Below are 27,440 nucleotides of genomic sequence, written 5' to 3'. Positions count from 1 at the left end.
CAAGTACCATCACCCAAAAACACAACGTGTAACGTAACCAAACTACAGCCTTCCAGCAACATTTGGAAATTAGCTGGGTATCTCTTGCACCTGCTTGAGAGGTTGTGGGAGCGGATTTTTAAAGATCGAACTCCTGCAACGTATGCACATGTGTTTGGGCTAACCTCTCCTGGGAGTCCAGGCTGTGACCAGTGCATGACCAAGGGTGTGTATAAAGAGGCAGCTTCCGTTTAGAAAGCACCAAGTTCCAGAACTGCAATTGTTCTGTTTTTGCTGTAAAAATAAAACCCCAGGTGAAACACAACGGTTTTAGGGCAACCAAGGGCCTAATTGTCACAGCTCAGCTGCACATCAGAGATCAGAGCTCCACCCTGGCCAGCATGGGCGGAGAGGGCTCTTGAGAACACAGAGGAGGACTGGAATCATCACTGACTCGCTCACTGTACACCAGGAGCCCTGCCCCGCCCTAGTGCTCCTGCAGAGCCCCTTGGTGAGGTCACAGCACAGCCGAGCCTGCTGGACCGACCACGTTCTAACACCCAGACAGACGGCAGACTCTACTACAGCACTGCAGGGGCCCCGAGAGAGCCTGACAAATCACAAAAGGAATCTCTTTTGAAAGGACTGTGCATTACAGCGAGAAAGCGGAATGAGACAAAGGGGCCATTTTCTACAGCCCCTGCACTGTCCAGAACTAGGATTAAAAAAAGAAAGAGATGCTCTTGGAAGCAGCCATTGATGAGATCCACTTATAGCACCTAGAGGCTGTTAGACTCACCCTGGCATTCTATAATTGCATCACATATACCTGCCCTGCATGTTGCGCTCAACACAAGTACAGCTTTTTTTTATCTTACAACTGCTTAATTGCCTTGCTCCCCACTGACTCAGGGCAAATAAATAAAATGTGCAGCTAACAGCCACAATCAATAAGAACATGCCCCAAGAGAATACGCTGCAGCTAAACCAATTTCAGGTCATTTGAATATAAATTCTGAAATACTTTCCCAGCACGAGACACATTGCCGATCAACGTTTCTTAAGCTCTCTTCTCCCCACTTTTGAGTTACACCGTGGGCTGAAAGAATAGAGTGCAGCAGCAAACGAGCTTCAGCCTTCATAATCCAAAGGGCTGAATGGACTGTATTGTGAGGAGCTATCTCCCCCATGTCTCCCTCTCTCCCTCTCTCTTCCTCTCCTGCCCTCCCTTCTGCGCTGGACAGATAAACCCCTGTTCAGACGTTCTGGTGAAGATTAGCGGCACAGAAGTTGGAGCTGCCTCCCTGCAGTCTGGGCAGGCGTCCGTGCCTGCAGGGCGCTGTGGGCACAGGGCGGGCCTGTCGTGGGCCGTCCGTGACGGGGGCAGGCTGCAGAGATCATTGGACACGAGAAGATCAGAAAGGTGACCAGCGAGAGGTGGCCATTCAGCCCATCTCGCCCATTCGGTACTTTGGGGTTAAGCGACCTGAGGATCTCAGTCTCACCCGGCCATCTCTGGAAAGAAGCCAGGGTATCGGCTTCAGCCACGCGTTCCACGCTCCCACAACCCTTTGCGTAAAGAAGCGCCCGCTGTGCTGTTTGCACCGGCACCCTCTGGGTCACGTTCCACTGTTCATTCCGATGCAGTCTGCTGGACAGGCTCAGTGGATTCCTTTGAGTATCGGGAATATTGGTATCAACTCCCCTTGCAGTGTTCAGTGTTCAAGTCTAAAAAAGGTTCAGTACCTTCGGCCTATTTGTGTAGGACACTCCCTTAAGCCTTAGAATGCATTGGATTCACTTCTCTGGACAGATTCTGGAGCAGCAATATCTTTGCTATAATGCAGCGGCCAGCATTACAACGTGCACACAAAATTGCACGCGTTTTCATGGCTCTGGCAATGCAGCTTCTACAGCACGGGTTTCCCTCCGTCTCATCCAGGGACAGTCCCGCTGAAGTCACCCGGTCTCCTCCAGGCCTGCTGGGCTCTTCCCTTTAAGTTAGAAGGGCGGATGCACACCCCAAAACCCACAACAATTTTCACGCCTGGACCCCAAGGTGGCGTGTCGGGACCTAGACTCCTGGGGTGCAAACAGACTGGCTACTGATGAAGCCCTGTCTTGTTAAATAAAACCACCACCCCTGGTCGTGCCTGTGGAGCAATCAGCAGCCTGACGCACCAGGCCCTGTGTGACACTGCCCAATGCTGCTCTGCATGCGTCTGCTCCACTTCGTGCTCAGTACTGTGTCGCTTTCATACTGGAAATACGATGCAAATCAGTCAACGGCTTTGCTAATTTCAAATCAATAGCCCCTCAGCAGGCATTGCTAGTCATTAAGTGCCTATTCCTACTGAAGGTGGTGTGAACTCAGCATATAAACGACATGCAAAAAACAAGAATATGCTCCTTGCTGTCTTAACGTTACCTTTACAATGTAATGGCTGTGAATATGAAACGCAGAATGCAAAGTGAAGTATTGAACATAAACATGTGGTATTTAATAATAAAGAAAATCTAAACAATTCCCAGGCCTTATGATAAATTGAAAGGAATCAATAGAACCACAGTATGTGCAAATGCACAAATGTTTTTGTTCTTTCCTTTAGGGAGGACAGAAAACAAGCGCACTCTGGAACTGAGTGCTTCTGACAGAGTGTGAAATGAAATGCAGACATCTGATTGGTATTTTATGGGTGTCGACAGCCTGTCTGTAATAGCGGCTGCCCCTGCAGCTTAAGCACCTGTTCTGGGGGGTTTTCGGGGCTGGCGCTTGCTCCAAGCCCGAGTCCTTGTCTAATTGGTGAACTCATCCCGCGGTTCTCCGGATCACGGAGCCGGAGAGGACAATCGCAGACAAACAGCTCTTCTTCCCCGGCTGCCCTGCGGATCACCACGCTGTCGGTCAAGGGGACGTGTGTGACAGACACAGCTCCACGTGGGAACTGGGGGCCTGATCTCTCCACAGCAGAGCCCAGTCACAAAACTCCTTCTCTCTCTCTGTCTGCTACGTCCTTTCCCACCACCAGCCAACGATCTGGGAACTATTTTAGTAAAAAGGAAGAAAATTCCAAGTTCAAAAAGAAAAAAAAAACATTTGTTTGCGTTCGTGCCCTGAATAACGCCCAGCGCAGTGCAGGCTTAGCTCAGCTGGGTGGGCCAGGTGTCAGGAGGAGATAGGCATGTGAGGGGGCGTCCCTCCGCCTGCACGCCAGCTATCCAACCTGCTGACGTGGTCTGTACAAACCCGTGGAGCAACTAAACCCGCTGGCCCACTCTCTCCCCTACACCAGTGCAGGGAAAGAAAAAACTCCCCTCAGGTGGGCTTTTGACAAACACGGAGCCCTGATCACAAATCCCAGCAGCATGCCATATGGAAATCCTGGATCCTGGAAAACTCCCGAAAAAAAACTATGTTTGTAAGATGGGTAACGAGAAGCACAGCAAAGTGGGACGTTGGACAAGCTAGCTGGAAAAGCTGTTCTCCGCAAGTTGTAAAACACAGCTTGCACTTTGGAGCTGAGAACAATGCTAACTTTATGAAATCCCACTAGGTTTCTCGTTGCCATTAAAATGTCTAATCCTCTGTAACGCTGTAAAGCTTCTTCCCAGCCATTCATAGCCTTTTCTTCAGCTGCTGCCTGCAAGTTGGTGTTTTTTCTCATTCTACCCTGCTGTTCTTTCTACAGATTCGTAATATCCAACGCTGTCTAGCTACCATTGCAGCATTCGTTGTGACTGGCACAAAACTAAAACTAAAAGCCAGCGGGCTTCCTCTAATCTCGGACACTACTGGTCCTCTTCACCTCTGGCCTGTCTGTGCCCTGGCTAGATGGGATTCTCTGGCAGATCCAGTTCGGTTCATGCCATTTGTAGTCTCCTGCCATTTGACAGCTTATTTTGCACACAAGCGCCTACTTCCCTTGTCCATGTTCTGTGCGGTTGTATCTTCGAGACATCTGCTCCACCTACTCTCTGCTGCATTTACTATTACAGTGAAAAATACCTTCTTGAAAGAATCTGGCGGCCATCAGGCGGAAGTAGGGAACTACATCAGAGCCGCTCAATCCTCTGAATCCTCAATCCTGAGATGGCAAATTGCATGAGAAACCTGTGCTACCCTTCAGTGCAGAAGAACTTACTGGGAGCTATCCTGAATGGCAAACGACTTCATGAATGGAAAACAAACACGTAGCACGAAATGAAACATAACCAAGCAGGAAACAAACAGCAAAAAGGCATTTCTTCTCCCTCTTCCACAGAAACTGTACAGCAACTAAACTGATACATCTGACTACAGGTGAGCAGAGGCTTGGAACTCCTGTGTGTGCACAGAGGAAGAAAAGCACATGCATTTTTTTTCCAGCTAACAGCTTGTGTTCAGAGCCTGCCCGTGCGTCGTGTAAGCTAAGCAATGCCCCTTCTCAAACGGTGCAGGAACATGGCAGCGCTGTGCTGAGCCTGTGCCCTTTTTTCTCTTTTAATGCCAGAAGAAAATCAAGGTGCACATGAGAGCACGAGACCGGAGGCTTGAATACTGATATTCGCAACTCGCTTTACTCTCTGCAACACTGTACTTGGATTCTGAAGACGTGGGTGTGCCCTCGAACATCAGCGCCAGCTCCGTACTGGGCAGCTCTTTGCATAGCATGGCATTTCGGTCTTGTTTTGGCAATCCTCCCTTCTCCAAGGGAGGAGGGCTCTATCGACACTCTGTGCCAGGTGCCGCCCCATCCACCTGACTGCTCCGAGGCCCCCGGCACATCTCGTACCCAGAGCGCTGAAGAGCAGAGAGGCCGCGACTCCGGCAACACCGCATCAGTACGCTACAATGGCTAAAACCCCACCAGGATAAACCATGACATCATCCCAGCAGAGTGCAGCAAAAGAAGCTTGAGGCTTATTACTTCATGGAAAAAATGAGCAAGACAGACCGAAGCACTGTAAAAGCAAGGACATCGCACATTTGTGACAGCCAATACATGACGAGGTACAAGTGCCTTATTACCAAGCAAAAATGAGTCTGGATTCTACACACACATGGTTTTCCAAAATTGTACTATTTGTCCAGAGACACCCTAGACTCTGGCCTTAAATTAAAACGCTGATAGGCATCAAATTACTACGAGTACAAGGAAAGGCTGTGCAGTATAGTGATTAGTGAACTTCTAGCTACCACAGGGCTGTGAGGACTAGCACAAATAGCCTCCTCTGATATTCAACCGTTCTCCTGCCCTTACCTACGGCAAATTGTCCTTTACTGAAGCTGCAGAGGCAACAATCTACAACCGTGTCAGTGGTGAAATTTGCCGGCGGATTGCGGAGCCAGTTTGCAACTTTGTCAGAAAGCAAACTAATTTCAGTTCCCACTGCCTTCTCCGGATACAGTACCTTCTAGACCAGGGGACTCACAAGGTGACACACTGCACTTTTCACCCACAGAGCAGGGGCCGGGACAGGCACAGCTGCATCCTCTTAGACAGGGACTTTACATAATCTGCTTGATCCTGTTCTGACACTTATTACTTCTTCCAGGTCCTACCGTGGGAAGCACATGGAACCTCGCATTTCTCTCTCGCCATGTCTTGGATCTCTGCCCTGAGAGCGGCTACACCCCATCACATGTATGAGCATTCTTCTTCAGACAGATACCGACAGCCTGAATGCTGGTCAACAAGGCGGGGAAGCATTTAAATGCAACACATGGCTTCGGAGACAGAGTTCCTGCTCTCTCAACGGGCATCAGGGAACCAAGCATCGCTGTCATGGTTTCCCATCTCACGTCCTCACACAGGGATTATTAGATGTCAGCATTGCCATTACGGATTTTGAAATAGTTAGCAAGTATCGGGAAATCTGCAGTGACAATGAAGTGTTGTTCGGGCAGCAAATGTATCACGTGTGCAGCATACTCTACAAAGAACAAGCCAGGGTCACACACACCAGTGCAATTACTTCCAATCAGCAGCCTCAACACTCGGAGAGCAGTGAGGGGGATACATCCTGCCCTGCCCCGCCCTACACCACACCAGGAAGCAGAGACAGCACCTTCTAAATACTGCTTCCTGACCCTGCACCTGGAAGAATACTGCCTTTTCTGATTTTAGCTCTCTATTTTAGACATGTAAAATCTTCCTTTAGCTTTTGCTTGAATGCCCAAATGGAATTTGTAATTGGTATCATATCTGTAGCGAAATGCTCCCATATTCAGGTGTGCTGCCTGAAAAGCAACCGATTAAAGCCAGCAAGTTGATGAGATACTGTGTAACAGTAGGGTCTCTTTGACACTCAGGACTGACCAATGAAAAAAAAAAAATTAAAGTGTAAAAAAGCAAGCAGATCAATTAAGGCATCAATTAAATTACATGTAGAGCTCAGCTGGATTGAGGGCCAGGAGATACAGTGTTCCTCCAAGATCTGGGATGGAAATCACAGTTCTAGAGCAAGCACTGGTAAAAACCTGACTAGGTTCATCAGTTGATGACAGTTCATCACTGTGTCCATCAGTTCTTTACTCTGTCCCTCTTTGCCAAAAAAAAGCAAATACAGAGCTGTGAGCTGGCCATACACCCCTGGAGGCTCTTAATAAAAACAATATTTTCATTTCAGGTTAAGGCCAGTTTGGAACAAACATGCATCATGATGATTGCGGGAAGGTTTCCTAAACAGAGATAAATACATTTGGATTTTGAACAGTGGATTCACTGTTTTTGGAACTTCACATGTTACAGAAATACTAAATAATAATAATCATAACAAACTGAAGCCTGTTTTCTTCCTGAGTAAATCAAGCACTGAAATGAGGTTCATTAATTCAGAACAAAAAAAACTCGCGCTTGCAAACAGTGGCCGCATTCCCTGCTGGAAAAGAGCTGCTGCCTGTTGGAAAAAGGCCCAGTAGGTCTCTAGTATAAAAGCCGATTCTATGAGAGTGTTGGCAAATAAAGGCTCAGACCTCATGCCTTCCATGCCCAGTGCTCAGTGCCCTTACAGTGGGAGAAGAGCCCACAGCACAGTGAAGGACAGCACCCTCATGGCACATAGCACCTGGCTCAGGGACCGGAGAGGTGCAGGGATGGGGGGGCAACAGGCAAGGCCATGGCTGAACAACGCTTCAATTAGCACGGACCTCATCCTGAGGGAGGATGACATGGATATGAGCAGGCTGTCGCTGCGGGATGTGGGAATCCCCCGTTTCAGTGAGAGCCTAAAAACACACATCGGTGTCTACGCAAAGATCTGAACCGTAGGACTGATCTCAGCTGCAACCAAAGACTTTTTTAAGAGGCACCCAAGTGTTTCCTCTAAAAAGCTTGAAAGATTTAAATTTAGGCAGCAGGACAGGTTTAATTATAGGTATGCTTGCTTAAATGCTTAAATGTTCAGCTGCCTGTGTTTTTTATAGGTTTTGTAATAGTGCTTAAAATACCAAATACACTTATCTGTGGCTGTCAGCCTTAATGCAAATTTGTATTTTCATATTTTAGCTTTATGTGTGTAAGCCTAGATAACCATGTACTAAATGCATCCAACAGTAACCTCACTCTGCAAAGCATTTTGAGATAGTACTCAACGCTAGACCGCGCAGTGTAATATGAATATTGATTCATTCACCGATTAATCAACTGATTGACTTCTCAGCCTGGCAGAAGGCCCTTTGTCGATCGTGCCAGCAACTAGCATGACCACTGCTGGGCTCCAGCGCCACCTCAGGTCTCCATCGCTGGCAAGCAGGAGGCAGGGAGTGTCGACATCACCCCACACCAGCACTCGAACCATCGCTGGTGAGTGGGAGGGCTTCAGTCGTCGGCCGCAAATTTATAGTTCATGCACATACGAAATGATATCTCAAAACAGATGGGTTTGTTAACCGGATCAGGAAAGTAGAGCACAGGAGAGAGAAATGAATCAATACACAGGGAGGATCGAAAAACGGGGCTTATACTACCACAAAGATCCTCCTCGTCTCTAAACAGACCTTCCCAATCACCCTGCAGCCGGGCTGGAGCAGGAGGCAAACTGATAAATACGCTGTGTCAAACAGCCAGCCCCCCGTCCAATACCTGCTGTATCCCACACACCACCTTACAGACAAGCTCAGGAAGGATGGCTTCATGGAAATCTATACAGATGAATAAAACATCACAGCTCCATTCAGTAATACTAAGCACGACCGCGCTAATGAGTGCAAGGCGACAGTCCAGAGTCCAGAAAGGATTCAGCACCTGGGATTAATGGGACTCCGGACAGGGGCTCTCCACAGGGGTCACATTTTGTGCTACGCATGAATAAATAATAACCCCCCCCCCACCCCTCCCCTTCGCCCTGTGGGATTATCAGGAGTTGAATGTATGTAGATGTGTGTGGGGGGTGGAGGCAGATCCCCGCTCTGTGAAGACTCCAGCAGCTACAGGTAGGAGGACCACAGCGTGAGACACACAGGGCAGGGGCCCTGCCTGTCAGCGCTGACACAGAGCAGCACCGAGCTCCCAGGGAGGCAACACCCTTCTTCCATGAGAGCTCACACTCGCACACACACGCAGTGCAGAACGGGCAGAGGCACACACGCGCGCGCACTCACACACACACACAGAGCGGCCAGTCCCTCTCTCTCTCACTTGCACAGACAAATAACCTCCCCATTCTTAAAAACCACCCCTCACCGTCCTCATTTGTCCATGTAACCCTTCAGGAGACCCTCATTTGAATTTAATTTTGGATTTCCAGGGGACGCTCGCATTAAAATCGAGAGCTGGAATGGGCTGGAAACAAACCGATAATACACACACTACAGTTACGCTCCCTGCAGTATCGACCGCATAACACAATATCTCAAAGACAACTTCAGTAAGGACTGATTCAGCCTCTACTGGATCATTTCTGCATCCTGTGATAAATCTATAGAGATGAATAAAACATCACACGTTCAGTCACGAGCAGAGTAACCCTACTAGAAGACAATCCACAGTTGTTGTTTTTAGTCAATTATAGAGGATCCTCTTTCTCCACATTTTAATGTACCAAAATATAAACGTGTCGATAAAATAAAACACTCTCGCCACAGCAAAGAAGGTGGTTCTCTGAAGTACGAGCGCAGTTCTCTCCTGGGTGCACTCAGATTAATCGGTCCTTCAAATTACAGTATTATCAATGAGGGCGCATTTTGCCTAAATGTTTCTTTCTCACCCGAGCGATTCCTGGCACCGGCGGCAGCAGCGTCCGAGCCACGGTGATGAAGAAGACAATATTGTACACTGTCCCAGCGCCACAGCCTCAGAACCGGTCCTCTCCAGCCCGCGAGCCACGGTTTTCCAGAGGCGCTTTCCCACAGCTCCCCAGTCATGAGCATAACAACCAGGACTGAAAAACCGTACAGCAGTCCTAACCTCCCGTGACAAGCTGTCATTTCTAACCTCAGATACGAAGAGCTACGCTGCAGGGCTGGTTCCGGTTAGGGGTCCAGGATGCTGGGGTTTCACATGGGCCCCCTTCTTGCGGTTGCTGGACCGCTGCCCCCCCCATCCCCACCCCCACCCCTCCTTACCTGGGCCATGACTTCAGCGGGGCTCCTGCTGTCTCCTAGACCCTGGCATGGCAGTGTGAGCGTGGGAGCAGAAACAGAGACGCCCCGGCCATCCCCTCCTCAAATGACACACAGGCTGTCGCGGGAGGCAGGCGGGGGGACACAGCGAGGCTCTCTCCGAAAAGGCATGATCGCCCTCTTCCTCGACCACCCCTCTCTATCTCTCTCTCTCTCTCCCTCCCTCTTCCTCTTTCTCCTTCTCTCCCTCTGTCACAGCGCCGATATCCAGCCACCGGTCTCCCTTTGGCGTCTCTCGGTAAGGAGGGTAACAAGTGCTGAAGCCTCCCTTCTTCTCTCTGGCAGAGGGAATAAGGAGAGAATACTCCCCTCCCTCACTCTCCCTGCTCCTGCGCTCTCTCACGAGCTGTAAGCCGACCCATTGCCTCTCCCCCCTCCCCTCCCCTCCTCTCTCACCCCTCCCTCCGTATTCACTGCTCTCCCCTCCCCCCCCCCGAGAGAAAGCGACATAGTGAAGGAGGGAGGGAGGGGGAACCATGTGACCGTGGGCAGTGGTCTGTGGGATTCTCTGACAGCTGTCCAGCTCATACCTCTGTGAGAATGTCCGTCGCCGTTGACAACCGCTGTCGTGGGCATGGCAGCCATCTGGCTCCAGGTTCGCTGCTATAGGCTGGGAGACTACCATCCTTAAACCCCCCCTCCTGGGGCATGCTGGGATTCGTAGTCCTCCTGCTCTGATGGAAAAGGAGTAGCATTCAATAGTCGTGTCTTAAAGAGGCACTCAAGGCTGCACTCAAAGGCCGTTTCTCCATCATGGCAACATAGTCTCCTGTACTGACAAAACCACCAGGGTCATGAACATCGTTACCTGACCATGCATGGTGAAAAAACCTAAGCCATGCTGTGTGTGCAGATTTTTTTTATTCTTTTATTTAACCAGATGAATCGGCTCAGGATTAATTCGCTTTTGCAATGTAGACCTGGAAACCTACACAGCAGGGCAATCACTGGAGCAGATTTTGGGGAAGTCCCTTCCTCTAGAGTGCAGCAGTGCCCCCTTCCGCTCTGCATTCTGCACTGTACTGGGTACATGCCACACTTCAGCCTGCTGGACTGAATCTGGATTGATCTGAGCTGTAGCCTCTTGTGCTAGCTAACTACTGGCATGGAAGGGGGAAAAAGAATGAAAAATAACTTTAAAAAAAAGATGCCGCGAGTGAGGGAAAGGTGGCAGAAGAGAATGGCGCACAAGAGATGCAAAACCGGAGCCCCTGTCGTTGTGGGAGCTTCCCATGGACTCTGGCTATAATTAAAGTGACAGCTCCTAATTCCAGTCAAAGAGGCTACGCACAAAGTGAAAACGATCCAGGAACACAATATTTACGCTTCTCTTTAGTTTTCTCGGCTTAAATTCCGACGCCCGCGCTCCCCCCAAAAGGACACGGAAACCCTACCGCTCACACGCATGTCTCGACAAACACGCTGCGCACGCCCAGACGCACACACACCCTCCCCGAAACACACAAGCGCCCATGGCCAAACGCACACAGAAAACAAGAGCTCCTCAGTCATTCAGGAAGAAGACATCCTCCAGTGCTTCCCCCCCAGCTCTATCTCGGGAAACTCACACCCTACAACAACAGGAACTCGGGGCCCGGCTGCGGGGGCCGGCAAGCGCGAGGCCGGGCTGCTGGGGTAAACAGCCATTGCAGCAGCAGGGCAGCAGATCAACAGGGCAGCAGAGGAGCAGAGCAACAGGGCATCAGATCAACAGGGCAGCAGAGGAGCAGAGCAACAGGGCAGCAGATCAACAGGGCAGCAGAGGAGCAGAGCAACAGGGCATCAGATCAACCGGGCAGCAGCTGGGCAGCAGATCAACAGGGCAGCAGTGCAACATGAAGGGCAACAGGGCAGCAAGGGGAGCAAAGCAACAGGGCAGCAGGGAAGCAGATCAACTGGGCAGCAGGGCAGCGTGGCCCAAGCTGTGGAGCACCTCACTGAATTATCCCATCGGCTTTAAATCTGTCTTTATAAAGCTCTGTCCTAAAAACGCAAATGGGACAATATAAACTGTACACACACAACACCAGGCACAAAACAGAGAACACACAGCTGGACCAGGCAGTAACCTGTCACAGTTACTAAGAGAGCTCTTCCGTACACCAGGTGCATGGATATGCATGCAGGAAAAATGTGGTTCCTTCATAACAGGGAATTGTGAAATATGACGAGCACCTACAGCATGGATTGCTAGGGAATTGTATTCCCCGTTTTTCTTCTGCTTTCAGGTTTGCAATACTTTCAAGATCTAGCTTTACTCATGTTCTGGCAAAAATATTGCCCATCCATTAATTATTAACCGAACGCAGCCTCTTCAGTCCCAAACAGCGACGCTTGTGAGAGAACTTGATACAAGTGTTTTCAATCCTGTAAGGCTTTAACTCCACTTTGCTTCTGAGAGGTGCAACAACATTGAAGGAGCTTCCCTGTGCTGTGGTGGTCAGTCAGGATAGTGCACATTTCCAGTCTTACTGCTGCCCAGAGAGGATGGCCAGGGACTTCAAGGTCCAAAATACTGCAGATACTTCCAGGAAGGCATGCATAGAATATAACTCTTGCACTCAGAAAAGAAAAGAGCAGGCACAGGTCAGGATACAAAAACAGGCATGAATTATTACTGCAGGAGAGTTCTTAGTAAGTGCGTTTCCTACACTCACGTGACCTGCTTTTCCCCTATATCTGAGTCTACCAGGTCGATTCTCTGTCAATAAAGAAAAAACTTTTTTTTTTATTTCCACGAGAAGATCTAAGGACAGCACTAAAGGAGAGTCAGGCAACCACACTGGAAGGAAACGTCCACGCCAAAGAAAAGCCCTGTGTGATTGTCCTGTGGCAACGAAGAGGAAAAAGAGGAGAGATGAAGATGAGGAAAGAAAACCGATGGAAAGTTGCGAGAGAAAAATGCAGAGAAGGGGCAGGAGGCTGCAGAGGAAAAGAGAGGGAGATAGTGTTGGACTGAGGGTGAAGCAACCTCCTACCATCGATCAGCAGAAACGCACAAGACTGTGCAGAACAAGCATTAGGGAGGCCAGACCAGGAGAGGAAGACAGCCGAGACGGCCAGGACAACAGAGGGGCCTGGAAAACGCAGGGCTCTCGGCAGAGCGAAACAGGAGCTGGAAACCTCCCAGCAGGAGCACAGAGAGAGGCACAGAAAGGGCACACATGCCGGTTCAGGGAGGGCACTGGACTGGACGGTGTACAAAACAAGCAAAATAAGAGAAGCAAGCCCATAAGATTACAACTGGGAAGCAATTTAGTCCACACTGATCCAAGGATCCAGCTGTTCTTTTACAGGACACTCCACTCAAAGCGCTTTACAGATAATGGGGATCCCCTCCACCACCACCACTGCGACGGCAGCCATAGTGCGCCAGTACACTCCCCACACACCAGCTCTCAGTGGGGAGGAGAGCAGAGTGATGAAGCCAGTACAGAGATGGGGATTATTAGGAGGCCATGATGGGTAAAGGCCAGGGGGAAATCTGGCCAGGACACCAGGCTATGATGGCCCGTAAGTAGCACACCCCTGCTCTTTTCGAGATTCTTTCATTATCTCAAGATAATTTAACAGGAAATCCTTAAGTGTCAGCTCTGCTTCATTCGCGCTACCCCTTATCATTCAGTTGGCCTTTTCTCCTGCGCCACTCCATCGAGGAACAGTTTCGGTGGGGAGCAGGGAGCGTGGTGGGGGGGGGGGTCCTGTAAGGAACTGCTGCGTGAGAGGTAAGTGGGGAGGGGATGGGGGGGTCCCCACAGGAGGGGAGAGTGCGGGCTGTGTCAGAGGGGCGTCTGCGGTGCCTTGCGAGGTCGCGGAGAGAGTGAGGAGGAGAGAGCTCTGCTCCTATTGGCCGCGAGGGAACAGCGGGGTTATTGTTGTGGCGCGAAGGGGGCAGATTCCATTATTGCCACTGGAATTCGGAATATGTCACACAGGGGACAGGCAAGGCCTTCACATGGGGCAGGAAATGGACACGAGGAGGGGCGGGGAGGGGAGGCCAGGAGCGGACAAGCCGAGACAGAATGCGGGGGGTTTATTTCTAGACAATAAATATCAGAAAGAGCAGATAAAATTAGACCTGAGGAAGAGAGGCCTTTGGAGGGGCTCCAGATCACAGCAAGGAGGGGTGAGGAGATCTGGCCAGGGCTCCTTGTAGGCGAGAGGTCACCCATGGAAGAGCAAGAGCTGACACACAAGGCAGCTGGAACCTCCCATCTTTACCAGGGGTGTGCTGCAGGTTTCAGCCACCGCTGGGAGAGATGGGTCTGAACCCACGGAGCTGCAGGTACGGGCCGCTGGCACGCTGATCCGGGTTAGCGGGCAGGAGCCAGGCGATCGGTTTGAACTTTTTGCTCTCGGCAGAAAACACCCCGGGCAGGGGCCAGCGACCGACGGCGCCGGCCAGCGCCTCCCAGAGTCCATCAGCGTGAAAAACACAAAATAATCGCCACCTTTATCACGCAAAGGGTCTCCCATGCGGCTCAGCTGCCAGGCCGTGGTCTGCGTGCTTTCGGGTGGAAGTGGGAGGGCGCCATCTGCTGGTGAGCGCGGGCCGAGCTCTGGAGTCCAGACGACACTGGTTCTGATGTCGGGCCATAAGTAGCACAGAGGCTCTCAGGCCTGGTCCACACACACCTGTTGCTCTCTCTTTCAGCAGAGGCTCTGCATCGTGCAGCCGAACCCTTTCCTTACCAAAATAACGGGATTCATCTGAATTCTTAAACCCATTGGGGGGGTCTGCCGTTTAAGTTTTGGGTTTTTTTTTTGGCCGCACATGCAATTTAAAACCTCCAAGTTCCAAAAAGCTCAAAAATAAAGCAAAGAGCTCTTGAAAGCGCACAGCGGTAGGAAAATAAAATGCATGGGGTACATCGTACGCGTCTTATGCCTCAAGGCTAGGAAAAGAAACTCACTTCAGTATCCAAGGTTTAGATTAATTCTCCCCCTAGTAACAAAAACTGGACTGCAAGCGGCTGTTCATAGCTTATAGCCACTAGCGTGTTCCCCACGAGAGAGACTCTCATAGTCTCCATCTCAGACCCCACCTGCGGGTGGAAGTGGGAGGGCGCCATCTGCCGGTGAGCTACTGAAGGTGCGCCTACGAAATCACAATGAGTCCTATTAACTCCTCACCCGGGCCGCGTGGACATGCTCGTGACTCCCACGAACCCTTCCAGTGTAATTCTTCAAATTCTTCTCACATTAGGATAGCTATGAGAATGAAGTCGCCCCCACGTAAAATAATTACAATACATCTTGTTTTTCTATTTCTTGTTCGTGCTGGATAGGATACAAGGGCCCTATACAGAATATAAATCTTCAGAATTAACCTCGAAAAACCCGGTTCCGGAACGAGACGTTGGAGAAACTTCCAGATTGTGGTTGGTCTGTGCTGCCGATGAGCTTCAGAGCACTGTGCAGCCGGAACGCAGGCGCCAAGCAAAAAAAAAAAACTACTCTCATCAGAAAAAAACACGCGGAATCGCTCTCTACGTGACTTCTGAAGACGTTATATGAATCCATGCGATATATATTAATACATGATTCATAACAGCGACGCTGCATGGAGTTTCATCCTATCGGAAACCTCTGTGGTGTCCGCAGATCTAATCTGCTCACGAAAGAAAGGATGCTGTACGATTTTGAAATGTAATAATAACTGGTCACAGATAAAAAGGTACCGGGGCCGTCAATACAGATCAGCCCCCCTGTTGCAGTGACTGCAGCTGGTGCTTCTGGAAATGCAATAGTATACTGTAGCTCCTGTTCCCTCATCCCCCTTGTGCGTGATGCGCTTTCACGTCCGTTTGATCTCACCTGGGCGGGTCTGTAGTTCTCCCTGTCGTTTAACGCGACGAACACACGCTCTCACGTCCTCCTCCTCTGGGGGGGGGAAAGGACAAAAATCCCATGAATCCCCATCTAGCCTTCAAGAAATCCCAAGTAGTAAAAAAGGGAACATCCCAGCCGAGGGGGCACCCGGATTTGAACCGGGGACCTCTTGATCTGCAGTCAAATGCTCTACCACTGAGCTATACCCCCGCTACGGGAACACTGGCCGTACCTAGTCGCTGACGTGGGCGTCATTTGACTTTGTATGCGTGTGAGGAGGAACTCGGGGGTGTGAGTGCAGCTCTTTAAAACAATCTAGCCGTGTTATTTCGCTTCGTTCAGATAGTCCTAAGAGCTGGGTCGCGGTCTTAGTGTGGGCTTCGCGCTGTCTGCTTTAAATCTCACCATTCTTCACAGTTATACCGCACCCCGGCCTCACAGCCCACATACAGTCTGTTTTGTTAAACTTGCACCAGCTTTGACTACAGTTTCGTTCTGGCGCTTGGGCTGAAACGCTGAAGACACCCCCCACCGCAATGTGTTACACTGAAAAATGAAGTTAGCGGTTGCACAGTTTCAAAATACCACCACGGTGACTTCATCTCTATTATATATATATATGCATACGAGTATATAACATGTTTTATTGCCACGTAAAAAACATGTTTCTTTTCCACAAGCGATATTGTATGTAAATCAGATCGCAGGGATTATTCAGGGCACGGAGTCGCTTGTTATGCACATTTGTGTCAGTAGGAGGCGCTGGCACCCAAGGAATAGCGGAATGGCGACGTGGCATCAGACACTGAGTTGTGTGCGGGTCTCTACGCACACCAGACCTGCGTAGGAGCACGTAACCCGTCAACACAACACAGTGAGTAGTTAATTGCAGCTCCTAAAAAACACATTAATTAGCCGCGATTAATCGCATTACCCGGGACTGCAGGTTTGCCCATACCTGAAGAAAGTATCAGGTATGGACGCTCACCCGATTCACAGAACTGTTTCTATTTTTTACACGGATGCAAACCAGGGGCACACAGATTCGAACCCGAGACCCCGTCAGCTCTGCATCCATACGTCAGAAAAGGCTGCCTTTGCCCCCACTCACGTCGTCCTCGTTTTAAGCAATGTCTAATGCACGAAGACTAAATTATACACCCATTCCTTGGGTGGATGCTGCACATTGGTGGTGGTGGAGGGGATCCCCATTACCTGTAAAGCGCTTTGAGTGGAGTGTCCAGAAAAGCGCTATATAAGTGTAAGCAATTATTATTATTATTATTATTATTATTATTATTATTATTATTATTATTATTATTATTCAATAGGTAGATATGAAGCCTATATATTGCACTACCAATAAAGGAGGTAAAATAACAATGTTTCCTAAATATACCGTTAAGTGCCAATGCACCATGCATTGGGAACTTATCAAAACCTTTACCAAACAGTAAAAACTAAAATATATTTTAATTTCAGATTTCAGTTCTCATTTACGGCCTTTCCCTTTCCCCCCATGGTAAACTTTAAATTAAAAAAAAGAGAGAACCAGTCTGAAAATACACATCACTGACCGTTGTCGGCCGATGTTAACCCGCTTGATAGAAGGTTACTCTTTTAATTAGTTCGTCTTTCTCCAGACGACAACTAAAACCACACCTGGAAACTGACCTTCAGCACAAACATACGGTATGCCAAGTTTTAATATAACGTATTAATATATTAGTACGTGGGTATCGTTATTAATAGTGGCAATACTCGCCTGCTGACCAGAGGGGGAAATATTTTGAGACCGACACAGAGCAACAGCAGCGCCGTGAATAAAATTTCAACCCCAACAGGACCGACCAGAGATTTTCCCGCCAGTTTTACGGCCTTCAATCCCAATTCGGCTGTTCGTGAAAACACTTAAACCACACACGTCAGTGGAAAAAAACCGCGCCAAATGTCGAAAAAAGGGGAACAAACCTGACTGCCTCTTGGAAAATGTTGCGATTTCAGGCTCTAGGTCACCGCAATATTCATTAATCTCGTAGTTACGGAATCCGAGAACGGACATTTTAAGGGGGGAAAAAGTTATATGTCGCGGGAAGGACTTAATATCTCTGGGCCAGATATGGACACTTTCATGTTTGCAAGGCGGTGAAGTGGAGCCACAGCGAGGCTTTCTGATTCCCAGCTGTTTATTCAAGTGGGTTTTTACAGCAGCAAACGCAGATTACACATCAAGATATTCTTTCCAAACAGACAGGAAAAACAACACACTACAACACAGGAATAGTAATACTGTGATTTTTCGGGGTGGTACATAAATGTGCATCTTCTTGGAGCGGGCAGGTGTAGGCTCAGTTTACAGTCCCGCTGATTGCAAGTCTGGCTCTCGTCATTGCAGACAGGTGCTGGAGACACGTCTGGTTCTTTCACAGGAACCCCTCTTCACCAGCAGGTGGCGCACAGTGAGACGTGTAGCTGGGAGGTCGGCACCCGCAAGAGTGATGAAGAAAACCGAACGCCTTTTTTTAACATCTAGCCATGTAGAGACAGAGAGAAGAGTAGGCTAAGTCAAGGGCCAGCCCAGAGACATCAACAACATACACTTTATTCAATCATATCTAGATGTAGGAGAGGGGAGAAAATCCCAGAACCATATAACTTGTACTTAAAAATATATTCTTAATATTTTCGTAGCACTGGCATACAGAGTGTTTCAGAAGACTGGTGTATTTGGTTTGCTTCCTTATACATTGGGCCCTACGTGGCATATATGAAGCCTCATTTTGCTTGTGTTTCAAAAACTCTTAGTCACTTCTGTCCCCTTACACAGTAGAGAGTGGAGAGTACCAGCTCTTGGCAAACTGCCTCTGCTGTTTCCTGATTTCTCATGCTCTAATGCTCCTCTTTGCCTCCGCAGGTAAGGCATCACCTCCTGGGATTCACCCCTGTTTCTCCCCATGCCAGTGAAGGGCCAGGTCAGTCTGCCAGGGACTAGACTCCCTCAGGATTGAACTAGTAATAGGTAGGTAGGTCCCTTTTCAGCCCATGAAGGCCCATGTGGAAAGCAGGCGGTGGCTGACCTGGGAGCCGTCTGGAAGGAATCAGAGCAGCTCCATCGCTTGCCCCTACCTGGGGTTGAACCCGGGACCTAGACGCCCTTGCTACCAGGGCTCCTTTCAACTGGTAATCCATCCATCCATTTTTACTCTGCTTTTCCTGGTGAGGGTCGCAGCTCAACTTGTAACGCTGAAGTTAACTCTGCTAAACGGGCGCTGCCCATCCTTGTTGTAGGGCATCATCAGGAATGCAGTCACGTGACCGCCGATGTCGGGGAAACCAGCCAGCAGCTGAGCTGAGCTTGACCCTGCAGATGCTCAAACGGAGGACAGTCCAGGACCTGTGGGCAGAAAACTAGGCAAGTACCAGCCTGAGGAGTTTCCTAGGCGACAGGGTTTCCACGGCCACCATGTCGCAGAGCACTGTGGGTCTGGCCCCTCCTGTGGTCAGAGCTGAGGGACAGAGGCAGGGAGGCAGGGGGCCCAGCAGACAGAGCTGAGGGACAGAGGCAGGGAGGCAGTGAAGCAGGTGGTGCAATGGGTCTGGTCCCTCCCTCCTCCTCCTATCTAGAACAGAGGAATTCAGAACTGAGCGGAACACAATGGAGAGAAAAGAGTTTGGGATTCGATTCTGTCCATGAGAAGAAGAGAGCAGGAGAACGGGGAGGGTTGGAAATTTCTCTCCCCTAGCATCAGTTCCTCCATTCCCAGGCAGGAAAGTTCCTCCGGAGAGCACACCTCAGTCTGCGAGTCCAGCGCTGTCGGTCTGCCTGCTGTCCCTGTGGCATCCCTGCTCTGGAAAAGACAGAAACACCAACACTGGAGCCCAGGCTTCTGCACAGCACGGTTTTCTTAAATGGGGTGACCTGCCTCATGTTCAGGTGGGCCCAACAGCCTGCAGAACACTATGCAACTCTTATTTTCTTCCCCTGCTCATGCTCCCTGGTTCAAACTGCTTTGGGAAGTCTGTGCAGCACTCTGTCCCTTTCCTCCTGGGTCTTTGTCACCGCCGGAGAAGCAACAACAGGGCTGAGAATCAGGCAGAACACAGACAGCCCCGCAGAGAGCTGCTCCTGTGAACACCTGCTGTAAAGGGCTCGTGCATCATCCAGGTTGCAATGCACAGAAGTATCAGCACCGTAATGCCAGAAATAACACCACACTTTCTACATTTTCATTAATTAGTGTGGCAGATGCCTTGATCCAGAGTGATTTACGATCACGTCTGGGTCAAGGTGCACAGGGAGCAGAAAACAGTCATTATTAGCTAATTAAAAGCACAGGATTGGCATAACATCAAACTACAAAGCAGTACAGGAGGAAGAAACAGCAGATTTGACAACCCCAAGCCTTTGACACCTTGACAAATCCCCTTGCTTTACTGGAATAGTCCAAAGAAAAGGGCCATCCAAAACCTAATGTCCTGGTTTTTTAATAAAAGATTTAATAACATGTAAACGACTAAACCTCTGGTGCTGTAAGATAGCTTGGGGATGTAGTGCCTCATGTATTACATTCTGCAAATTCTATTAATCTTCCTGTTTGCTTAGCACAATTTTGGGATTAAAATAAGGTTTCACTTTCTGGCACGCATCCCCACGCTCTGGTCTGGGCGGTTTTACTGGGAACCAGTGTGAGACGTACCCCTAAAGCGAGATCTCTTGTTAAACGGAGTTTCGGGGTGGCGATTCTACACGGTCCGCGCTACCGTCCTGACACGCCAGGGCAGCCGAAACGACCGGCTCCGGCACCGGAGTCCCCAGAGCCGGTCTGATGCTTTCAGATAAAATACCGGTCGCACTCAGAAAACGGAAACAGCGTTTTTTTTTTTGTTGTTGTTGTTGTTGTTGTTGTTTTGGGGGGCGGCGTTATACTGGTCAATTCGGGCGGAATAAGAGGCTTACATTAAAACGCAAGAAAGCTCCGAATCGGGTCCCATCGGACGCCTTCGATTAAAATAAAATAAAAATAATAAAGCCCTTACGCCACGCGTGTGTTCATAAAATATATTTTATTAAACAGACGCGTATTTGGTGGCCGTCAGTAAAATCACCGGATTTAGCTGTCAAGACATTTCCAGCGGGATTTGTCCCTTCAGAAAACCAGCGCTGGTTCGGCTGGTTCCGTACCTCTAAGGCCGTGCGATATTTGACTACCGGTGCACAACCCATCCCCGCACTGATACACGTACCCCGCTAGCGACAACCACAGCTGCACAAGGGCCCGTCTCCTCCCGCAGGCGCCGACTTACTGCTGTCCACCCGGGCAGCGCAGCTCAGCTCACGGCCCCCGCTCGGCCGCGGTCCGCCCCTCACAGCATGTAGATGATGTAGGACAGGATGACCAGTCCGATGATGGCGAAGAACATGAGGATCAAGATGTCCAGCATGGTGATGGAGACGGAGGCGCCGGGATGCGGAGAGGAGGAGGAGGAGGAGGAGACGCCGCGGCGAGAAAGATGATCAGACCCAGGGTGAGCAGTGGGGACTGAGGTGTGTGTGTGTGTGTCTGTGTGCGTGTTGTGGGTACGGTAACCAGGAATGGACAAATGCCGACAGTGGGGCGGAAGTCAGGTCTGCACACACCGGGGAGAGGGGATTCAGAGCAGCCGCAGCAGAAACGATCGATTGCGCCCCCTGCGTTGAAAGGGGAGGCGTCGCCAGATGCGCTGCGCCCCCCCGGAATGTGTTCCGGGATTTTCCGGAGGAGGAGCGGAGCGCCGCAGCCCGAGGCCGAGGCGCGTGCCGGCCGGCCGGCTGTCCCGCGCGGACCCGGGAGGGGAGCGGGGTGGCGTTTCCGACAGTCCATTCTCGCGTGAGCCGGCTGTCCGGGTGACGGGTTTCTGAGGACACGGCCCGGCCTGCGCGGCTCCTGTCCGTGTGGACAGTAGAGGGGACGGAGCGGCTATTCCTGGCAGGGAGCTCTGCTCCGCCCGAAGTCCGGCTCCAGCAGGCAGACGTGGGGCGTGAAGGTGCAGCTGAAGGCGGGGAGACGCGAGTGCCAGCAGGCTCACGGGAGCCTCCACACCCCTCACCTCCCTCCTGCGGTCAGTCTCCGCAGGCGTGTCCGCGTACCCGGCTCTCCCGGGACGGGCCAGGTCGTGATGGGCACTCGGGACCTTAGGGCTCTGAGCTGGGATAGCCACCCGTTTCTGTGCGAGCAGGGACATTTCCCCCTCAACCCAATTGGAAGCAGTCAAGCACACACAACATAACAGACTATAAAGGAGAGGCAGCCCGGGAGCTGGCTCCCGGTTGGCTCAGGAATTAAAACTGCTGCGATGATCTCTCCCTGCTGCCCTCCGAGAGGAGCCGGGGCATCAGCCGGGCCCCGACTCCCCACAGCCTTCCGGAAGGAAACCGCCTTCGGTTTCTAATGCGCTCGCCGGTAGCTTCCGCTGGCCTTACCTTCGGAGTCCGAAGCCGTCTGCTGGGCCGACCCGTGAGGATCTGGAGGAGCTGACGCCGGTCCACGGCGGGGCACACGCTCACACTGGCGCCGGGGCCTCTCGGACGGGGACACACGAACCCCCACGCTCCAAAATCCGGCTGACCTTCCCCGTGAACCGAACGAGAACGCGAGGGGGCTCGGTGGCACCCCCCAAAACAGCCCGAGGACAGCCAAAGGAAGACTCTCGGGCCACGCTGGGTACAAATGACAATTTATTGAATTTGGAGATTCGGTCAGCACAGGTGTCAATGCTGTGACGCAGACAGCAGGGATGTTGAACGAACCTCGAGAGATCACAGGATTGGCGAGTACTAACGAAAATCAGGACGGGGGGAAACGACCACGACCTCAATATGGAATGCATTGGTTTCTTAATTCGGGGTCCCCCCCCCCCCAACATGTAAAATAAAAGGAAATTTTAACAATAAAAAAATTAAGACAGTTTAGCACAAATAAAGCGTACTGGTCGATCACCTCTCCTGGGCTGAAACGCTCCCTTGAGGACAGGCAGAAAGACGAACCGGGAGGGCGGATCGGGGCGGAAAACGGGAGAAGCCGAGAAACTGAATGGGGATAACGGTCCCTTGAGGTTGGGGAAGGAGGGTCAGGGAAATGGGGAAGAGTGTGTATAAGGCAGAGTGAATCAAGACCCCCCTCAACCCCACCATTAATTGAGAGACACAGAATAGTCAGGGGACTAAGGCTCTGATCACATACCAGGAAGTGGAGAGTCGCGGAGTGACCACTCCCAGCACCAAAACGCAAACAGGTGTGCTGAAAGACCCTACCTAGGAGCATACCATCCTAGCTGTTCCCACTGCTAGATCAGCCCTTTCAAAGATCTCCTGAGCTCCAAGACACAGTAAAACCTACCACGTCAGTGCATCACCATCTCCAACCAATAACCAGTAACTGCTCAGCTCCCTGCTGAAATAGCGCCTTGTCATTAACTCCAGAGGCTGCCCTGGGAGATACCCTCCAGTGTCACCCAGTAGCCCAGGACAATGCACCAGAATACAGTTTAAAATGAGCAGTAAAACATCCAGTTGTTCTTTGAAAAATGAAATGTACAGTTCTTGAAAACTACGTAGACCCCCTCTCCCCTACGTAATAGGGCTGTCTCCACTTGTGTGGCCGTAAACTGGGAGAAAAAACACACTTTCTATCATACCCTGGAGAAAGGTCTCCAGTAGCCTGCAGCCTGTGTGAAGTGGCCCTGAGGTTGTGGTGAAAACTGCTGCACTATGTCCTTCTCTATCAAAGAAGACACATCTGGAAGTGTCCAGTACAAGGTTTTCTTATGAAGGACAGCGCGTGTGATGGGTAGAAATTAGGATCCGCTGTACAGACCTGGAGGGCGAGTTTACTGGATGGGTGATGCCTGGTCCCTCCTATCACACACTGGACAAACTGGAGATCAAGAGCAGGTCTCCAACACTGAGCAAACCCCTGTAGCTCTACAGCAACAAGCCCTCTTTCCTAACACAGCAGAACGGGCTAATTTCCTTCCCTCACTACAAACCTATGTTGTAAATATATCTTTTTTCAACAACATATGTGTCAGGCCCCACACAATGCGTCAAGGCAAGATCTAAGACACATGTGTACCTGCCATGTTGTGTACAAGGCATGTGGGCAGATGACTCCAGATCAAAGCCATCTGTTATAATAACAAGGGGCTCCAAGTAGTTCCACTAACTTTCACCTCCTACAAAATCCACAGCACGGTTCATACCCACTCCCAGCCCCACCCACGACTCGGGCCACTCATCTTTCTGATAAACATGGATGGAATGGACAACATCAATGCTTCACACCTTGGATTTGACGTTTTTACCCCTTCAAAATCCCAAAATCCCTTTTTTAAATCCTGAATTTTTTAAAATCTAAATTTATACATACATAAATTACACCTTGATTCCTTTCCATTTTAATAGCCAAAAATAAAAGTATATTTTCCTCCCCCCCTGCTCTTTTAAATCACAGTGCAGCATTAAAAATAGCAGACATGGGTTTTAATGGAATGTCACTGATAACACACGTGAGATGGAATGTTAGGAAGACCCTGGCGATTTGCTGGAATGTTACATGTGATGCGCACACAGACCCCTGCCACGTTGCAAGCAGTATCCACAGGCTTGCCGCTGCCCTCCAAGATTTACAAATATGTGTGTCAGGCCCTGCACGGGGGTCCAGGTACCGGCTACTGTGCTTGCCCGGTATTGTCCCCTGTCTGGGGTTTGGTGTGTCTGCGCATGCAGAATGGCTGAGCCAGGGATGTTCCTGCTGGGAAAGGCCAGGACTCTGTGTGCGCACTGTGCAGAGAGATGTGATGCTACACACTGCTCCCCACCACCGGAGGAGGAGGCCAGGTCAGTCAGAGCCCAGAACCAACCCCAGCCCAGCAACCCCATTTTGGTGCAGCTTCCCCCCGATTTCTACAGAGAAGGCCCAGTTAAGGTGCTGACCGGCTTCCAAAACCTTTTGCTCCAGCGTCAAAATTTGCTCCATCTTTTCCGACTTCCGATGCAACTACAAGAGCAAGTGAAAAGGATCTCTTTGCAAGACACGGAAACAAGCAGACCCTGCTCTTTTGTAATGGATTAGCAGGAGCAGAGGGCATGATGTTCACATACGCCACAGCACCCATCTTAGTCTTCGTCTTGGTGCCACAGGCGCTGACTGAACACGGCAAAGCCAGCAGGGGTGCCGGCGGGGCCTCAGGGTGCACTTCTGAAGCGTGACGGAAGAGCCCGTCGGCTCCTCTGGAGCACCAAGGCTAAGGGCTGTGATCCCAGGTGGGACAACACCACGCTGGCTGGATCTATCTCGGAAAAGGACTCCAGGTTCTGTTTTTTAAATAAAAGTGGGAGCAAATATCGGTGCTGAAGCAAAAGACCTTGTAGGCGTTTTAGCCAATGACAACCAACCAAGCTGGCCGGTCCAGCAGCTCTGTGAAGCCGGTAGAGAAAGGCGGCTTTGAGACATGGGTGTCGAGGTCAGCTCTGAAACCGCACTGCGGTCACCTCCTGCAGGACTGCCTGCGGCTCTGGCCGTCCAGCGCAAAACACCGACCCGACTTCCCGCCTTCCGTTTTGTTAGAGAGAAGATTAACGGTTCAAGTTAAAAAAATATACTCCCTTTCTTCAGAAAACAGGACAGTGAGGGTGAAGAAGCAAAAAATAATCCTGATAACATTGCTAATAACAGCAATGCCCTCAGCCTTTATCATCGCCGTTTTAATCCACATCTTTCTATGTTGTGGATTAATGTCTGGAATGTTTCTTAAAATAAAAGAATAAAGTGTAAAATTCATGGTCATGTTTTTTTTTTTCCCATTTCAGAAACAGGTGCTTGGCCCCTTGACTTACAGAAACTTACAGCACAGCACTGAGTTCAACGTTAACAGGGACCTGGCAGATCTTGGCTGTCGCTAGCAAAAACAAACTCCGCCACACTAGACATTACAATAGCCTCCTGGTAGCTTTCAAAGAGGGACACGCGAACAGCGAGATTATTTTAGACGGAAAAAAAATAGCTTCGTTTCAGAGGCACAGACTTTTAAAATTCCATTCGCTGAACTGCTGTGCAAAAGCTCTCCTTCTTAAACTGTTTACATACGGCCATGTAATAGACCATATATGCCTAAATCTTTGTGAATCAGTGCATAGCACAGCTGGGCGATGACGTTCCTAGGACTTACAGCACCTCCTTTTAATGCCATCCAGACCCTGCTCTTGATCCACAATGATCTCAAAACGAGATCAAGTGCCTTCAACTCCTCAACTCTACAAGGAAGAACCGAAATGAAGCTCCTCTCTCGCTGGGTTTACAGCAGGGGCCACACTGTCTGCACATTTCTGGCAGTGGACCCCCGGTGCTTGAACAGATGACATAAACACCCCCCACCCCCAAAAAAAAACGTCATGGGATCCCGTGGACCAAGCGCAGTTGCTTCTGGAGGTGTGGAGGGTTTCTCAAGCTCCACGGTACTGCGGTGGAGCTCTGCGTTAAGAAGACGGAGACAGCGTCGCACACTGGATACATAGAGGCATCAGCGCATTCACAAGGCCAGAGCTAAGCTTGCAGGATAATAACAGTATCGCATAGCTGGTAAGCTGTGTCTTATTTAGAAGGCGCTGGAGGGTGGGGTGTCTCAGTTTCTTGTATTGGATTCCAGTTCTATCAGCCCCCCCACACGATTCTCACAGCTATACGATCGAGAAGCAAGAGTATATACTGTATGTGTAAATGCATATATATATATATTATTTTAAAGGCTTTCTGTGGCACTGGTAACTTGATTGAAAATGTAATTATGTATACCGAAGACTTTTTTTAAAAAAAGAGAATGGAATGATTCAGAAAACAGGAAAATGAACGTGTCTGTTTTTATAAATAACTGGCAGACGGGAATGGGAGATCTTAATGGACGGCTGCCAGAGTGTGGCGCTGTGCGTGGCGGGAGCCTGCAGAGGTGCGCTCGGGTGTGGGAGCCCTGGAGGGGGAGGGGGGGTGGGGGGCTGACACTGCAGAGGACTGAGGACACAGGCTTGTTAGCACCCAGAGCACAGCGCAGCCCGGCAAAGAGGAGCCCAGGTGGGTGTGGGCGGGGAGGAAACGGCAGAATCATGATCAGCAGAGAGAGCGAAGTAAAGTGAGATGGCGCTGGAAACTTCACCCTCCCTCCAGCCCCTCCCCACTCCTTTCTCCCCCTCCCCCCCCCGTCTCGGGGCGCCCAGGTCAGATGGCCTCCACGTAGTTGGCGGGCAGCATGCCCTGCTGACCGGTGCGCTCCACACGGCCGTACATCCAGCCCTCGTCGATCTGCTGCACGTCCAGGATCATGTCTCCGTCCTGGAAGGACACCTCGTCCTCGTCCGCGGCCACGTAGTCGTACACCGCCCGGTACCGCTTCTGCAAAAAGGGGAGGCGGCGGCGCCACGCGGTGAGAGAGAGACACACGATTCCAAAGACACGCCACCCGCTGTCTCGGCAGAGCGAGGTCCGCGGGGAAGCCTGCCGCTTTCCAACGTCTGGGACTCCAAGAGCAAAAAATACCTCCTCAGGACAATGCACAAATCTGCCTCGAAACACCTCCGCTCGCCCCAACGGGGAGTTGTGTCGGGAGAGCGACGCTTGAATCTGCCCAATCAGGAGTCGGGTCAGAGAGCGACGCTTGAATCTGCCCAATCAGGAGTCGGGTCAGAGAGCGCGCCTTGAATCTGCCCAATCAGGAGTCGGGTCAGAGAGCGCGCCTTGAATCTGCCCAATCAGGAGTCGGGTCAGAGAGCGCGCCTTGAATCTGCCCAATCAGGAGTCGGGTCAGAGAGCGCGCCTTGAATCTGCCCAATCAGGAGTCGGGTCAGAGAGCGCGCCTTGAATCTGCCCAATCAGGAGTCGGGTCAGAGTGACAGCCCCAGAACTGAAAATATTTACCAGCTTGTCACTTACTTGACAGGACCACACGGACACTGGCGTCAGAAGTTAGAAAAAGCGACAGACCTCCGAGAGCTGCAGCTACA

General features: G+C 50.5%; 2 protein-coding genes, 1 long non-coding RNA gene and 1 other non-coding gene across 5 annotated transcripts in view; all 4 read right to left on the bottom strand.

The window, feature by feature from the left end:
- Positions 1–10,243, bottom strand: part of LOC102689547 (rho GTPase-activating protein 23) — a 95,929-nt gene extending 85,686 nt beyond the window's left edge. Inside the window, exon 1 of one of the 2 annotated variants that reach the window (XM_069185799.1) lies at positions 10,111–10,243. In XM_069185799.1, the coding sequence (XP_069041900.1) occupies positions 10,111–10,230 (120 nt within the window). In that variant the 5' untranslated portion in view covers positions 10,231–10,243. Of the gene's footprint in view, positions 1–9,523; positions 9,907–10,110 lie in introns of those variants that run through there. The other variant, XM_069185802.1, reaches the window with a different exon arrangement.
- A 5,307-nt stretch (positions 10,244–15,550) lies between these two features.
- Positions 15,551–15,622, bottom strand: trnac-gca (transfer RNA cysteine (anticodon GCA)). Its single transcript has one exon. It is a non-coding gene; the product is annotated as a tRNA-Cys (tRNA).
- A 1,958-nt stretch (positions 15,623–17,580) lies between these two features.
- Positions 17,581–21,153, bottom strand: LOC107079289 (uncharacterized). Its single transcript, XR_001480239.2, has 2 exons — positions 20,657–21,153; positions 17,581–19,260 (listed from the first exon to the last, which is right to left on the bottom strand). It is a non-coding gene; the product is annotated as an uncharacterized lncRNA (long non-coding RNA).
- Positions 21,154–22,109: 956 nt separating this feature from the next.
- Positions 22,110–27,440, bottom strand: part of lasp1 (LIM and SH3 protein 1) — a 36,795-nt gene continuing 31,464 nt past the window's right edge. Inside the window, exon 7 of the mRNA XM_069185819.1 lies at positions 22,110–26,832. Coding sequence (XP_069041920.1) covers positions 26,659–26,832 — 174 coding nt within the window. The 3' untranslated portion in view covers positions 22,110–26,658. The remainder of the gene's footprint in view (positions 26,833–27,440) is intronic.

Source organism: Lepisosteus oculatus, chromosome 28 (genome assembly GCF_040954835.1).
Source record: "Lepisosteus oculatus isolate fLepOcu1 chromosome 28, fLepOcu1.hap2, whole genome shotgun sequence".
Taxonomy (NCBI): Eukaryota; Metazoa; Chordata; class Actinopteri; order Semionotiformes; family Lepisosteidae; genus Lepisosteus; species Lepisosteus oculatus.
The sequence above is the reverse complement of the archived record's forward strand: the minus strand, read 5'-3'. Positions and strand labels throughout refer to the sequence as shown.